This window comes from Volvox carteri, assembly GCF_000143455.1.
Source record: "Volvox carteri f. nagariensis unplaced genomic scaffold VOLCAscaffold_24, whole genome shotgun sequence".
NCBI lineage: Eukaryota > Viridiplantae > Chlorophyta > Chlorophyceae > Chlamydomonadales > Volvocaceae > Volvox > Volvox carteri.
In genome coordinates, this window is record NW_003307567.1 from 655134 (window position 1) to 670443 (window position 15310).

A 15310-nucleotide genomic window follows, 5' to 3' on the forward strand; every position below is an offset into this window, starting at 1 on the left:
CCAGTGACAATCGCATAATATAGATCGATTGTCTTCTGATGTGGCGTCTTAAGGCCTTTGGCGCACAAAAGCACGAACGACTTTACATAGTTCGGATTGCGTTATCAGGGCGTAACATTTGCTGCTATCGCTTTTTAGCAGCGATCCATAAGAGTTGCTAAGGGACATAACGATTGCAAGGTAAGTTCATCAAACCGACGATGCGTTACTGTTACGCTCCAACGCCCGCCACGGTCTCGTTACGCCTTACTGAGGGAGGCGGGTTTAGGACTTATGCTGTAAGACGGTTATATGGATACGTAATGCAGGTCTGCTTTTGCATTTCAAGAATACTTCTGGTTGCGGGAGACCATGCAAAGACGTGGACTACGGCGCTGAGGACTCCTAATCCAACAGCAGCGTATTTTTAACCAGATAGTCCTTAAAATGAATTGGACAGCTATCAGCTACGCTTTGGTCGTGTTAATTTTCCTTACGCTCTCTGGGAGCTATTCCGCAGATGCACGACCCAGCCAACGGTATCGTTCTCGAAAATTAGTTTCATCAGATGATTTTTTAAATGGACAAACTTCATCGGCGTCAAGCGAGGTGCTTCCTGGTCGCTTCCTTGTTAAACTGCGCTCGAGCAGTAATAGAGTCGCAGGGCGGAAGTCCGGCCCGTCCCTGGACAGTGCGCAGTCAATCGTGGATACACTCAGAAAGCAACGGGTTGAGGTTCGAGTTGTGCAAAAGTACGAAGTGGCGTTCAAGGGTTTCAGCCTGGAGACCGATGATATCGACGCCACTCTTGAGGCGCTTGATGAGGCAAATGGAGTGTTATCTGTATACCCAGTGGTAAGCCCTGGTTACATGTCGGTAGGCCAATTAACCGCACTCCTAAGCCGTGCCTCTCCGAGGCGTGCAAAATGCATACCGGCAACCATGTTTTCATTTCTTTGATTCTGGCATTTCAAACGAACGTATGTTAGGTGCAAATTTCGCCTGGCGGGCGGTTGGCTACTGAGCCGGTTGGGCCGCTTGGTCCCTTGCGCGTTATGGTCGCTTGCGCCTCAGGTGCTGATACCCCCCCCTGAGGCAGCCAACATCATGAGAATTGATCCCGCAACTTTGTTTGGCGACTATGCTGCAAATTCATCTGCGACTGGCAGCGTCAGCACCACGCTTGCATCGTTGGGCTTCCCGCGGCTGTCTGGAGCTGATGTTAGGGTAAGCACTGGGGTCCGATGGCACTGCCCTGCCCTGCCCTCATCATAGTATAATTGCTTAATGAATGGTCAGGGATAATCAGACGGAAACATGAAACGATGCGCCCGTCACGGCAGCGGCACCTGCAGGGGCAACTGCAGCTACAGCAGCAGCGGCACCTGTAGGGGCACATGCAGCGGCACATGCAGCGGCACATGCAGCGGCACATGCAGCGGTAGCGGCGCCTGCAGCGGCGCCTGCAGCGGCGCCTGCAGCGGCACATGCAGCGGTAGCGGCGCCTGCAGCGTCGCCTGCAGCTACAGCAGCAGCGGCACATGCAGCGGCACATGCAGCGGTAGCGGCGCCTGCAGCGGCGCCTGCAGCGGCACCTGCAGTGGCACCTGCAGGGCCAGCGGCACATGCAGCGGCACATGCAGCGGCGCCTGCAGCGGCGCCTGCAGCGGCACCTGCAGTGGCACCTGCAGGGCCAGCGGCACATGCAGCGGCACATGCAGCGGCACCTGCAGCGGCGCCTGCAGCGGCGCCTGCAGCGGCACCTGCAGCGGCGGCCATGCAGCGGCACCTGCAGCGGCGCCTGCAGCGGCGCCTGCAGCGGCGCCTGCAGCGACACCTGCAGCGGCACCTGCAGCGGCACCTGCAGCGGCATCTGCAGCGGCACCTGCATTGACGCCTGCAGGGGCAGGGACAGTGGCAACAGTGGCGGCGGTTGCAGCAGCTGATGCAGCAGTGGTGGGTAGTGCGGTTTCAGCAGCAGTGGAAGCGATGATGGCAGCGAGGGCGCCAGTGGGCTGAAGCGGGCATCAGAAGCTGGTGACAGCGCTGCCATGATCCCTGAAGCAGATGGCCGGCCTTCCTGAGGCGGCTCCTAAGATCCTAGAGTTCACTCCAAGGGGGATGGGGCAAGCCCCGGAAAGCAGCGCCTGGTAATTGGATCCAGAGCTTGGGTTAGCTCTGAGACTGCATGGTGATGGCGACGACGATTAGAAGAGGAGGAAGAGGAGAGCCTCATCATCCCATGCGGTACTGCAGTCCCTACCATGTGCGTCGCCATGTCAGATTGTGCCGCAACGCAGCCGCAAAACGCATCGCAGTCCTGTGGCAGAATGAAACTGCTTAACATCACGACCCAAGCCGCTTCGCTGTCGCTTCCACGGCAGTCGCCGATGCTGCCACAGTTGCTGATGCGGTTGCAAATGCTGTACGGAGCTGCCGCAACGGCTGCTACAGCTGCTACAGCTCCCCTCTCCAAGGCGGCATCCGGTCCACGCTCGTCCATCATCCACAACACCATACCCCGCCTCCACCACCCCCAACACACACACACACACCCTCAACACGCATTTTCCGATTCAATTTGACCGCGGGCACATTTACATTCCGCAGCCATCAAATGCTTCACAGCCGTTCAGACACTGTCGCGGTGCTGGTCCTTCTCCCACAATGTGCCCTCCTCCTCCTCCTAAAACACACATGCAGGTTGCCGTAATCGACACCGGAGTGGATCCCATGCACCCCGCTTTCCGGAATGCTGGCGGGACACGCATCGCGTTCCGTCGGGGTTTCGTACCTGACAACTACGTGGCGGGCGGCATTCCAGAAGAATCCGACAACGTGGTAAGTCCAAGTGGAGCGTGGAAGGGCTGCTGCGTTCGTCCCCACCGGGCTTACTGGGTGCCGGGTTGGGTCGGGGGGGGGAGCTGTGGCCAGGTGGCCAGGTGCCGCCGCAAGAGCGAGACGATGGAGGGAGCTGCAGCCTCTGAGAAAAAAATTCACCAGAGCAAACTAATCCCGCCCTCCAAACCCTGCCCCTCAAGAGTCAAGCTCAACGCCTCCTGCTGAACTCCTTCCTCTCGTCTAAATGCCCTTCACGACAATCGTCCCTGCCTACGGCGTTACCACCTTTTGCTTCTTTCGCTTCTTTTGCTTCTTTTGCTTCTTTTGCTTCTTTTGCTTCTTTTGCTTCTTTTGCTTCTTTTGCTTCTTTTGCTTCTTTTGCTTCTTTTGCTTCTTTTTGTTCGATGTCGTGGGTGACGTGGGTCCTTCGTCGCTCTCCGTGATGGACTGGACGACTGTGCAGAACGACTGTATGGGCCACGGCACCCACGTGGCGGGGATCATCGCGGGCAGCTTCAGCAGCTCCAGGTTCAGCTATTCGGGCATTGCGCCGGGGGTCACCTTGGGCGCGTACAAGGTGTTTGGCTGCAACGGCAGTACGACAAATGAAGTCATCATAGCGGCGCTCGACAAGGCAGCTAAGGACCAGATGCAGGTACAAAATGTCGTACAAGAATCCTTATGTACGACATCCTGTTGTTCATGTTTTCGCGCCTTGGTGGCTTTCCATTGTCATCATCCTGGTGTAATGAAATGACCTTGCCGCTCCTTAACCCTATCTCCGTTGTCGCTCCCCTTTCACGCCCAACGCAGATCATAAATTTGTCGATTGGCATTCCGGGCACGTGGGGCGGGTTGGTGGCTGCAGCCGTCGACCAGCTGGCGCAGCGGGGGGTGCTGGTGGTTTCGTCCGTGGGGAACGAGGGCGCGTCAGGTCTCTTCCTTCCCACCTCCATTGCCAACACGGCGGCTGCTATCGCCGTCGGCAGCACTGACTCCGCTGCGGTTCCCTCCGTCGTACGGATGCGCATTACCAGCTCCAATGGCGTCGACTATGTGCTGTACACGCGTGCGGCGTACGGCAACCTCGGCGGCCTTGCGAACGCGCCATTGCAGCCATTCCCCGCTACCGTCACCGGTTGCCAAGCCGCCGAGCTCGGGGACTTAAGTGGTACGGTAGCGATGCTGACGGCGGCGGGATGCGACGCCACCGTCAAGGCCGCCAATGCCGCGCTTGCCGGAGCCGTCGGCGTCGTACTGTACGGCGATACAGCAGCTCTTGGCAGCCTTGTACGTGTGCCCTACTCGTGGCCGCTGCCGAGCTTCAGCGTGCCAGTGCTGGCGGTGACGCTGGATGCCGGTACGGCACGCTTGATCCCGACGTCGGCAGCTGCAATACGCAGGACTCAGTCGCCTTCACCTGCGAAATCGACCCGGAGCAATACGGACGGGCAGTACGCGTTCCCATCCATGCCCTTGCCACCTTCCCCCACAGCCACTACCCTTCCACCGGTCACTGACGGGTCCAGAAGCGAGGAAGTGGATCTCGTTCCAAACGAACCGGAGCCGGCCATAGCTCCTCCGCTTGACCAACCGCCACCAAGTCTTCAACCGCCCAGCCAGCCGGACCCACAGGATAACCAACCACCCAGCCAACCGCAGGCCAACTACCCACCACCCAGCCAACCGCAGGCCAACTACCAACCACCCAGCCAACCGCAGGCCAACTACCCACCACCCAGCCAACCGCAGCCCAACTACCAACCACCCAGCCAACCGCAGGCCATCTACCCACCACCCAGCCAACCGCAAGCCAACTACCCACCACCCAGCCAACCGCAAGCCAACTACCCACTACCCAGCCAACCGCAGGCCAACTACCCACCACCCAGCCAACCGCATGCCGACTACCCACCACCCAGCCAACCGCAGGCCAACTACCCACCATCCACACCTTCCATTCCAAGCCCGACAGAATCCAACACCGCCTCGAGCGCTCATCTCTCCGATGCCGTAAACAGCGAAATCCTTAGCGAAGCCGCGACCAGCGGTAGCGATAGCGATGGCGACGTGACTGGCGGCGTGAGGCGTCGTGGACGTCGGCTGACACAGGACTGGCAACAGTTGACGATTGTGGAAATTAGCGGCTCTCCAGTATCTGCTTCATCCTCCTGGGGCCCCGTGAGTGTTCTCTCGTGTCACGGGGGAAGGTGGGAAGCTGGGGAAGGAGGTCCAACGCAAAGGCAAAGGAGTTTTTAAAGGACAGGAAAAAAGATGAAGAAGAATGGGTAAATAGGAGTGAGGAACAAAACAAAATAGAGTGAAATAAAAATTGTTGACCAGGAGTACAGCGTTTAGTCGAATCCTTGCTACCTGCACAAAGCAGTCACGTATATAAAGCTATTTTGTAATAATCTTATTTTACTGGTGCAGCGACTGCTTCATGCTGTTTCGGACTTGTATCTGCTTAGGATCAAATGTACAATCTCGGGATGTCTTGTTCCGTCGAATATCTTAACCGTCAATCCGAACCGTCAAACTCCGCCCCCGCGATTTCTTGTTTGCCAATAGGTACATCGCACTGATCTAACCGTCAAATTCCAGGACAATAGTAAACCCTCAAGGAAATTTTGCAGTATATTTCTGTTAAATCCATTAACGACTTTGTTGCTTTGGAATTCTTCCTGCATATCCCAGGGCCCGGACCTCCGAATGAAGCCCTCCGTAATGGCACCTGGGGGATTAGTCTTGGGTCCTGCGCCTGGCACCGTACCCGGCTCCACCTCCTCGGGCTACTTTGCCTACCGCTCCGGAACATCGCAATCCGCTCCCTACGTGTCGGGCGCGCTAGCTCTCCTGCTTGAGGCAGGCAGAATTCGGAACCAGGTGCGGATGAGAGGGTGCGGCAAATAATTATATACTCCGTAAAAAGCTACAACGTTCTCGACGTGGAGAATCTGAAATATATGGCAATGCACGCTGAGAGCTTGTGCGCATGTGCAAAGCTACAGCCCCCCCCGACTAACTTTCTGCTGCTTCAATTTCGTGGCCCCATTGCGTCCTGTGTCTGCCTGACGGTCTTGACTCGCCTGTCATGGGCCTTAGATCCACCCCTTGACATGTGTGTATGTGTGTGCATGTTACACCTCGGTTGCGTTACCCAGATAGAGGTGTAACGAGTGCCCATAGGACGTAGCAGAGGCCCAAGAGCCACTTTGTTATTGCGGAAGCATCTGATATGTGTACGGCACCCATGTTTGTTTTTGTTAGTGCGAGACGATGTGGTGAGCTCCTAACTGCTCTTTGACCTTGCATTGCGTCCCTCTCGCCCGTACATCCGGCACATCCCCACACAGGCGATTACTGCCGCACAAGTGGCCAGGGCGCTATCCATCACGTCGCGCCCCGTCTTCGACCGTAACGCCAGTAGCGCCGCCCTCTCCGCCTCTCCCGCGAACTCTCCCATCCCCTCTCCTGCGCCAGCCGCCACTACCAGCGCATTGCGCGTGGGCTCTGGTTCCGTCGACATCGCAGGCCTGCTGACCAACCGCTTCGATGTGTCCCCGGCGCAAATCGAACTCGGGTCGAACTTGACCTTCGGTAGCAGCTTTAGCGTTTGGCTTGACGTCTCTATGGATCGAACCGGGCTTCAGCCGGTCCTCTTGCAATTCGGCCACCAGGCAGCGGCATCAATCAGTTCATCGGACCTCATGGTGGTGAACAAGGCCCCCGTCGGGCCCTTCAACAACCGGAGCGCAGCACCTTTTGACCCGGTCTACTCGCCTGTGACGGCATCCGTGACATTCGCCTCGTCGCGCGTTAGCAACATCGCCAATATGACGGTGCCTGCGGGTGGCAATATACGGCTGCGGGTGGGTAGGTGTGTGGATACGGTTGCACTCGTCAACGTAAATGGGCGGTGTAATGTTAATGTGTGTCAACATTGACCCCATGTTACGGCCATGGTATTTATGCCTGTGTGTGTGTGTGCGTTGAAAAGAGAGCACTCCGTATCGAGATTGGGAATTGGGGTTGGGGACTTAGGGCTCGGAGGAGGAGGAGGGGGAGGAGGAGGAGGAGGAAGAGGAGGAGGAGGAGGAGGAGGGGGAGGAGGAGGAGGAGGAGGGGGGCTATGGAGTCGCAGGGAGTGATCAGGTGGAGGTGGGCAGGAAGGGCTGTGGGCGTGGGTTGTGGGGTCGGAGGATTGGAACATTGCGAGGGTGAAGGGATTGCGAGGGTGAAGGGATTGCGAGGGTGAAGGGATTGCGAGGGTGAAGGGATTGCGAGGGACGTGCATGTGTGTGTGTGTGTATGTGTGTATGTGCGTATGTTTGTGCTGGCGCTGATCTTGTCTCCAACTTGATGCTGTCCTATTTCCCTCAGTTCATTATTTACGGCTCAAGTGATCTACCCTTTTGCCCGCAGGTAACTTTCACCTTGCCCAGCCCGCGCTCTTCCCAACCGGCTCCAATATTCTTCTCCGGATACATCATCCTCCGCCCCGTCAGCAGCCCCGATCCCAACACGCCGACGCAAGCCCCGCTCACTGTGCCGTACCTCGGCTTCAGCAGCTCCTTCAGCAGCCTTCCCGTGCTCGTTACGGCGGGTATCAGTACGTCGAACGGCGGCTGGCTTTGGGATGACCGTCCAACCTTGGATGATGGAATCAAAGGTAGCGCGGTGGTCGCGCCGCCACCGCGGCCATTGCCGCCACCACCGCCGAGTGTTGACTGGATCTTCGGTCTGGATGCGTACGACACGTTCCCGCCGCCGGCGGAGTACGAACCGCCGTCCCCGCCTAGAGCGTTGCCGGTCAGCCCCGGTCTCACGTTCCGCCGCGACTCGATGTTGCCTAGTTTGGCACTGTTTATCCAGCGGCCGACAGCAGGCCGTGACATCCAGCTGTGGCGAGCTTCTGAATGGGTGGGTACGGGCGTGAAGATGGGGACCATCCGCATTGCCGGAGGAACTCTACCTCGCGTCAGTAACGACGGCCCGTTGATTATAAATTGGGATGGACGATACTTCGACGACTCGTCACCTACAAGGGGCTTTAATGTACCGCCTGGGAAGTACTTTATCGTGGTGAGGCTGACCCGTGGGTCAGCGCTATCGGTTCAAGAGGCGACCAGCACCGTGGATGTGTGGCAGAGTCCGCTGTTCGAGCTGGTGTGAGTCAGGCGTCAGTGTGGCCATGACGGCCGCGGAGGACCTCGTGCGCTTTCTCAAATAAGGAGTGCATGACCGCTTGTGCATAAGCTTCTATCTCAATGCGCTCTTCAGGGAATGAATTTCCAGCAGCTGCAGGAAGTCTGAAGTGAAAGAGATACTAGCTACCATGCCGCGGAGTGCTAAGATGGCAGTCTTGGCATGGTGGCAGTTATGGAAGTCGTGTGCGCTGTGTATCATTGAGGTTACTGCCCAGGATTAACGGTTAGGTCGTTGGTTGTTGGTTGTTGGCTCTGCGGGCAGGCATGGGCGGCGCATTGGGCCTGGCGGCGCTGAATGTTCCCGCCTCGCCTCGCAGCTGTCCTACAGGTCTCGCACATGGTGGTGGTCATTGGTGGCCAGGAAGGTGGAACTTAGGGGGTTTGCGGTGCGGCTGATGAGCTCACGCTCGTTCACGCTCCCGAGTTCCCGGCACAACCCCCGATCAATCCCCCTCCCTCCATGTTGATGTACCCGGTTTGTCAATCCGTAAATGGTGTTGGTCCGGATCGTTTTGGGGTTGTGGCAATTGCGCGCATATTTATTATGAGGCGTTCACAGCGTCGGTTTTAAGTGGGCTCTTTAGCAATCGATTATCCCGACAGACCCGAAGATGTGCTTTTCTCTCTTTCTTGACACCCGCCCCTTCCTTTCCCCCTGGGATCTTGATGAAGGAATTGGTGCTGGACACGTAACCCCTGGCCTCGCCCTTCCTCGCCGTCTTCCTTTTCAGAAAAAATCGATGTAGTTCTTTGTTCGTTCGCTCGTTGGTTTGCCCATCGTTAGCTGGTTGGTTGTGTTCGCTGATCGGTTAAGATTTTTGGGGCTTGCTTCTTCTTGTTCTTGTTCTTCTTCTTTCGCGGGATGGTACGGAAAGGGAAAAGGGGGCGCGCGGACAGCATTGTGTCACAGATGGCAGAGGGCCGCCGGCTGAGTGGGGGAGGAAAGGGCCATGACCTCACACGAAATGGCACAGACCCCGGGTGCGCTCGAACCCCGTTGGCTCTCAGCTCCATGTTGTGTTTTAATGTCACTGAAGCTTTTGACTTCCAATTGTTGAGTGCGCCGCATAGGCTGTGCGTGAACTGTATGTACAGGGCCGTGTTATGTCATACGGGCTGTACGAGCCGTACAGGCTCGTACTACACAGCTGACCACATTGATGGGCTATTATTGTGACGCGTTTTTTTGGATGACGCAACTCGAGGCAGGTTTTAGCAGAGCACGCATCGGCAGGATTGATCCAAGGCTATCGTACAGCCATACAGCAGTACAGCCATACAGCTGTCGTAGTGCCCTAAGATGCCGTTACGCTGTGGATGGGTTCCGCTCGCTGTAATGAGGCGCGGCGGGGAGGGAGCTCCAAAGACATCGTAGGGAGCTGTCGGGGGCTGTGCCTTTCCGCGACGATGATGACGGTGGTGATATGGATGATACCGGCCTGGGGTCTGCTGGTTTTTGCATCAGCTCTTAGCTCCTTGCGCAGGGAGGAAGAGGGAGAGATGACACAGGAAAATGGGGTTTCCTGGGGTTGCGACGGCTGCGGCTTAGTACCGTTTGGTAACGATATGTGGTGGCGATGTCTTAGGGCCCTCCTTTCGCCAAGAAACATTTACACGAGACCGTGCATCTGCGTGTGCGTGCGTGCTTGCGTTTGTGTGTGTGCATTTGATACATTTGCGTGCATCTGCGTGTGCGTGCGTGCGTGTCTTCTTACATGAATGCGGTAGCACCAAGCCCTCGCAGCCTGAACCTACACCCCACACCCCACTCGTTTCCCTTCCACTCGCCCCTCGCTACCGATCCTAAGCCCGGGAGCGCCCTAGCCAGCTCTGTCTACGTGGCTTCTCCCCCTCCCCCTCCCCCGTCCCCCTCCTGGCGTGCAATGAACATGGCGGGGCGGCGGCCGGCGCGGCGTGGCGAGTTTTGTTTGCTTTGACAGGTTGGGATGCGAAGCACCTGCGTGATTTGGTGGGTGATATGTGGGAAGTTGAGGGGACGAGATAGAAGGAAACGAGAAGAGAGCGGAACGACGACCCGCGCGAAAGGGCACAACGGACTCAAAAAGCGACGGACATATGGCTTGCAAAAGCACATGCCAGCCAGGATGTATTGATAACGAGGATGTTGGTACGACAGGGTGCCTTTAGGTTGACATCTTGCCGCCGTACAGATGCACGGTTTTCGGTTATCACAGGCACATGCGTGCGTGTGCGCCTCCGCTTGCGTGTTACCGCAGTCTGCCTGTCTGTCCGTCTGTCTGTCTGCACTAATTCCCTTGGGCTTGACGGAGAAAGAAGAAGCGTGGCGTGAACGGCGACGTACAGAGGAAACGTGCCTTCGAAATTCCAATGGATGAAGAGGATCTAGCGGAGGTGAGGAGAGGAGAGGAGAGGAGGGAGGGGGCAGAATGCAAATGTTGACTGAGCCTGCTACGTGGGAGGTCTCCGTTTGGGTGGTGGCACCATACGGACTGTTACCGCAGTCCGTACCGTGCCGTGGTTCCGCAAACCAGTGGCAGGAGTCCAAAGCTTCTCGTTGCTTTCTTGGTGAATAGTTTGGGTGTCGTCGCGCGCAGCCGTATACCGCGTCCATTCTGAGAGGTATGTGAGTACGGCAGGTTCGTCCGAGCAACCGTTAAGTCGGAGCCCCATCATTCGAGGCTTTGCGGAAACGCAATGCCTGGTAATATTATTTATTATGATGGTGGTGGTGGTGGTGGTGGTAGTAATAGCAGTGATGGTAAAGCAAAAGCCGCTTTTCTTCCGGATGGGTAGATGGCCGCTGACGAGACCGGCCAAAGGTGTAGGGGTGAACAACACCTGAAATGGCTATGTGGGTTTTCGCCCCCGAGCCCCCCTGAAATCTGAGGTGTTTGGCCGGTTTGCAAGTGAGCTTGACATAGCCCCCGCGGCTATGGTGATGGTGATGGTGGTGGTGGTGATGGTGGTATTGTTGATGGTTCCGTTGACCCCGAAGGTAAGGCCAAATTCGGCTATAGCCGTGGTGATGTTTGTTGTTATTGGTGGTGGTGGTGGTGGTTGCGACGACAGCAGCAGCATCGGCTACCACTGCCGCCTCCGGTGGCAGCGGCGGCAACCTGGGTGGCGGCCACGGCTTTCAACACGTCACCGTTGACGCGATGACGTTCGAGGGGTGATGTGGTGCCTAGTCTGCTGGAGTCGTTGCGAAGGGCCGGGGGGAGGACACGTTCGCACTGCTGTATATCCGAATCGCACTGATCCACAAGTGCAATATTCTGGAGTTATTGTCGTACAGTTTCCGTATATTGAAACCTGATCTACGCCCAAGGAAAGCGTGAACAATAACCTGGTGAAATGCCCGGAGCGCAGTGAGGAGGTCTAGGTAGCGGGTATGTGCTTGCACTTGCGTGCACACTGAAACGATAACACATGAAGTAGAGTTTCTAATGTTTTTGCGTGCATGTTTTGTTGGCGTGTATTCGTATGCGTGCGTACATGTGTGTATGTGTCTATGTGGGCATGCACGCATACGTGTATGCGTGCAGGCTGCGTACATGTAAGCGTGCGCATGATGCTGCACGGTGTTCTCTGTGCTTACGTGACACCCTTTGCCTGCCATTCTGCGAAGGGTTGTGTCGACGCTCTGACTGCGTCTGGCGTGTTTTCGCGGGCTGTCTAGTGGGGCAGTGCCGGAGTCAAATTTCGAAATTTCAGTTTGTGTATGTAAGCGTTTGTGGGGTGTATGAGTACGCACAAGTGTTTTTCGGAAAAGTACGGCTATTGTGTGTGTATGTTTGTCCAGGGTGAAAACGTCATGCCTCTGTTGCCGTACACACAAAACACCAAGCGCACACGCACAGGCACGTGCAGTGCCCTCTTTTCGTTGGCCGGCGTCTGGCAGTTTGGCTCTCGCGTGCGTGTGGGCTCTCGCGTGCGTGTGGGCTCTCGCGTGCGTGTGGGCTCTCGCGTGCGTATGTTTCCCGACCTCCTCTTCCAATGGCCCTGTGACGTTTGGGTACTGCCTTGCCTTCCTTCCATTCGCATCACACACTTTTCGCGCGAACGCGTGCAAACACACTGGATGATTTTAGACACAGGAGGAGAAATAATAGTAATCCGCAGGCCGGACGGCGACATGCGATTGGTGTGCTTTACAATGGGGATGATTGTGCCCCATGGTTGACGGAGATCACTAATCCAATGATGAGACTCTTAATGAGTTCGTGGCAGATCGACACTGCGAGGATAGGGCTATTGCCTTGTAGTTTGGCGCTTGTCAGTTGCTGGCATGGCGGCCGACGTGCGTGTAGGTGTGTGCCCATACCAGGTTGCGCATTACAATATGCAGGTCTAGGAGATGGCGCAGGAGAATGAGGAGGAGGTGAAGAGGGGGGAAGACGAGGAAGAGGACGGAGTGCTGTGCCCAGGTCAGAAGGCTAGGTATAGATTTTTGGCGTGGGGCCCCAAACGTGGTTATGTATCTCAGGAGTTGCGTCCAGTTGCAGAGCTGCCCTAGGTTTAGGCGTGTTCAGCGGGACACAGAGCGGGCGATATGGCACTGTGCGGTACAGTGTTGGTGCGCTTTAGGATTATAATTGCTTAGGCGGTCAAGGAAACCGCCATTGTTGCATGGCGCGCCGCGGCATGGCTCCGCCGCATGATATGTGCGGGAGCCTGTTGAATTATTCAGAAAAGATGGTAAAGAGGTATTCAGCCAGTAAAAAAAGTGAGGTTGCGTGCTATACTTCGTTATCTATCTTAGCTACTAGAAAGCCCGGTATAATGCCGGGCTCGGGGGCCTCTAGGACGCAGTCGCTTAGGACGGTGTTTCAGACCTTTTGGTAATGGCAACCTGTCCTCAGCATGTCAAAAAATCTATTGATTCATAAGAAAAAACTTATTTGCATGTTGTGTTCTGGGATGCCGGCTAGTTATCGCCGTTACGCGGTGGAGACGTCTTCATGTTAGGTACCGCGCATTGGATTTGTAGTATACGGCGCGTGCAATTACCGCAGGACAGGATGAAATGAACAGGCTGGGCTGTAGATTGCGGTCCCAAGGGCTGCGCGCTGTGACAGATGGAAAGGCAGGAAGCGAGAGACAGGAAACCTGGTGTAAGATGGGGCGCTGCTGACCCGGGGGACGTGAGGCAAAGGAGGACTCGCGCGGACTTCAACTTATTTACAAGCCTTGGGCGTCCCTCTTTTCCTTCGATATAAATCAAACTTATTACCTTAACCTGACATTGGGCAGCGCCATCGGGATGGACGTCTGCAATGAAAGCGTTGGTCGTTAACGAGCTCTATGTAACACCTCGTGCTTGAACGTTAATGCTTGTTGCTCCGTACCGGACTAGCATGAAGTGTGCCTTTGCATCTAGCCTTACACCCAATCCCAATGTTTAATCAGGCCACACCACATCCCAGCCACAACGCCTTGCGGCTCAGTCTGACAATCTCAGCCTTGTCATGTCTCTGGGCTTCCTTGGTTCCCCACTTTCACTATCATCCCTGTCATTCTCTCGTGCATAGTCGGGCCCTTGCCCTTTTACCACATAATGTACACTACTTTGACCATGTAATTCGGCGCTTGTACTAAATGCCCTGGCGGCTCCACTTTCCCCAGTCTTGGATGAAGGCATCCACCGCTAGGGTGTGGGGGCTCCAATAGTGAGCGAAGAAGCACCCTGGTACCTTCATGGAGAACTCGTCCGTGGGCCTGCATCCTTTCAGGCATGGCTCTGCCCACAGGCTTGTGAACACCGCATCATCCAAGCACCACTGTGAGCTGTCTTCGAACTTGGAGAGCATGTCTGCATACTGCTGTTGCTGTTCCGAGCGGGGATGCCAGACCAGCTGCACCTCCAGGTCCCAATCTGTGCACTTCATGTACAGCTCATCCACTCGCTGCAGGCACAAGCCCTGCCCTTTCATACCTAGCACACACAGGGTTGCGGCCATACTGCAACAACTTTCTCGCTGGCAAGTGCGGGCCCTCACACTTAATCCAGTCCAGCGCTAGCACTACCGTGCGGAGTTCCCATTCTGTGCTAGACATTTCCCCCCGGGTCATGCACTCCGACTCTTCCGGGGTGAACGGCACTCTCATCTTGCTCGCTTCTCCCTCCCCTAGTTGGTGATCAGGCAGGTAGGCGGCATAGGCCTTCTCGGAAGCGTCCCCTGCCACTCTCAGCACCGGGGCTGGGCCGCGTCACCACCACATCTTACCATTCTTGAGACGCAGCAGGGTGATGAAGAGCCGCGCCCTGGAGAGGAAAGTGGCCAGGTCTCCCACCGCTTCGTCCCAGTCTGCTACTCCTGCTGCCGCCCACCCAACCACACGCGCGTGGGTCGTACCACGTGTCAGCATCTTGGCCGTCTACCTCTGGTGATAGGGGTTCTGCCCCGGGCTCATCTTCTGCCCCGTGTGATCTCTCACCCTCCCTGATCCGGCTGGATCAGGGTCTACCGTTCCTTTTAGCCCTCCCTCCGGCATGTTGCTACTCCCAATCACTGTCTGCAGCCAGCATCAGTGTAACAGCCATTCAAACGCCTGCACCCTTCCAGGTCTTAACGGTAGCAACGAGTGCCGTGATCCCTCTCTTCCCAAGCGCCTCCCCCAAAATCACGCCACCCTACCTCAGCACTAGGTGTTCTATCGCTAGGTTCCCATTTTAACTTCTCTTCATTTCCTAGTGAGTTGGAGGCTGATCCTCCTAGCGAGCCTGAGGCGGATCCTCCTAGCCACCCAGAGGCTGACCCTCCTAGCGAGTCAGAGGCTAACGGTTTGCGTGGGTGATTGGCCATCAATAACCCCCATAGCGAGTCAGAAGCAGAACCCCGACAATGCGGGAAGTAACCCCCTTACAAGAATTGCGCCACGATGTTCGGTGGACGCAAGATAACACACCCAATATTAGGATGGCAAGGCAAGGCGAGGCAAGCAAGACCGAACCCTGGCGGCCTGCAATACCTTTCCATCCCTACAGGAAGGCAACACGCACTCAAGACAACTCCGCCCACGAGTGGAGGGACGTGGGAGACGAAGGGCGGGGGTGAAAGAGGCACCCGCCACTGGGCACACGAATCCACCGAACGACCAACAAGCCGCCGACCAGGGGCCGGGTTCAGGGTATCCCCGCCAGGCGGGACCCCAGCGAGGGCCTCGCGGCCGGGGGGGGATCACCCCTGCACATGCCATCAGTACAGCTTCTGGGATCGCCGACAGCACATTCACCCGCCACCAGGAGACAGCACCTGGATACTCCAGGAAGGGCACAAGCCACAGGCGAGAAGGCG

General features: G+C 56.6%; 2 protein-coding genes across 2 annotated transcripts in view; one reads left to right on the top strand and one right to left on the bottom strand.

Moving 5' to 3' along the window:
- Positions 1 to 426: 426 nt before the first annotated feature.
- On the top strand, positions 427 to 7995 carry VOLCADRAFT_92090 (uncharacterized protein; the record flags this gene model as incomplete). Its single annotated transcript, XM_002951469.1, has 9 exons — positions 427 to 834; positions 1054 to 1206; positions 2683 to 2820; positions 3284 to 3475; positions 3634 to 4180; positions 4316 to 5001; positions 5518 to 5706; positions 6177 to 6692; positions 7246 to 7995. 9 exons carry the CDS (start codon positions 427 to 429, stop codon positions 7993 to 7995), a joined length of 3579 nt encoding a protein of 1192 aa, XP_002951515.1.
- Positions 7996 to 12053: 4058 nt separating this feature from the next.
- Positions 12054 to 15310, bottom strand: part of VOLCADRAFT_105134 (uncharacterized protein) — a gene marked incomplete at its 5' end in the record, with an annotated part of 7419 nt that continues 4162 nt past the window's right edge. The window contains one exon of the mRNA XM_002951553.1: positions 12054 to 13081. Coding sequence (XP_002951599.1) covers positions 12940 to 13081 — 142 coding nt within the window. The 3' untranslated portion in view covers positions 12054 to 12939. The remainder of the gene's footprint in view (positions 13082 to 15310) is intronic.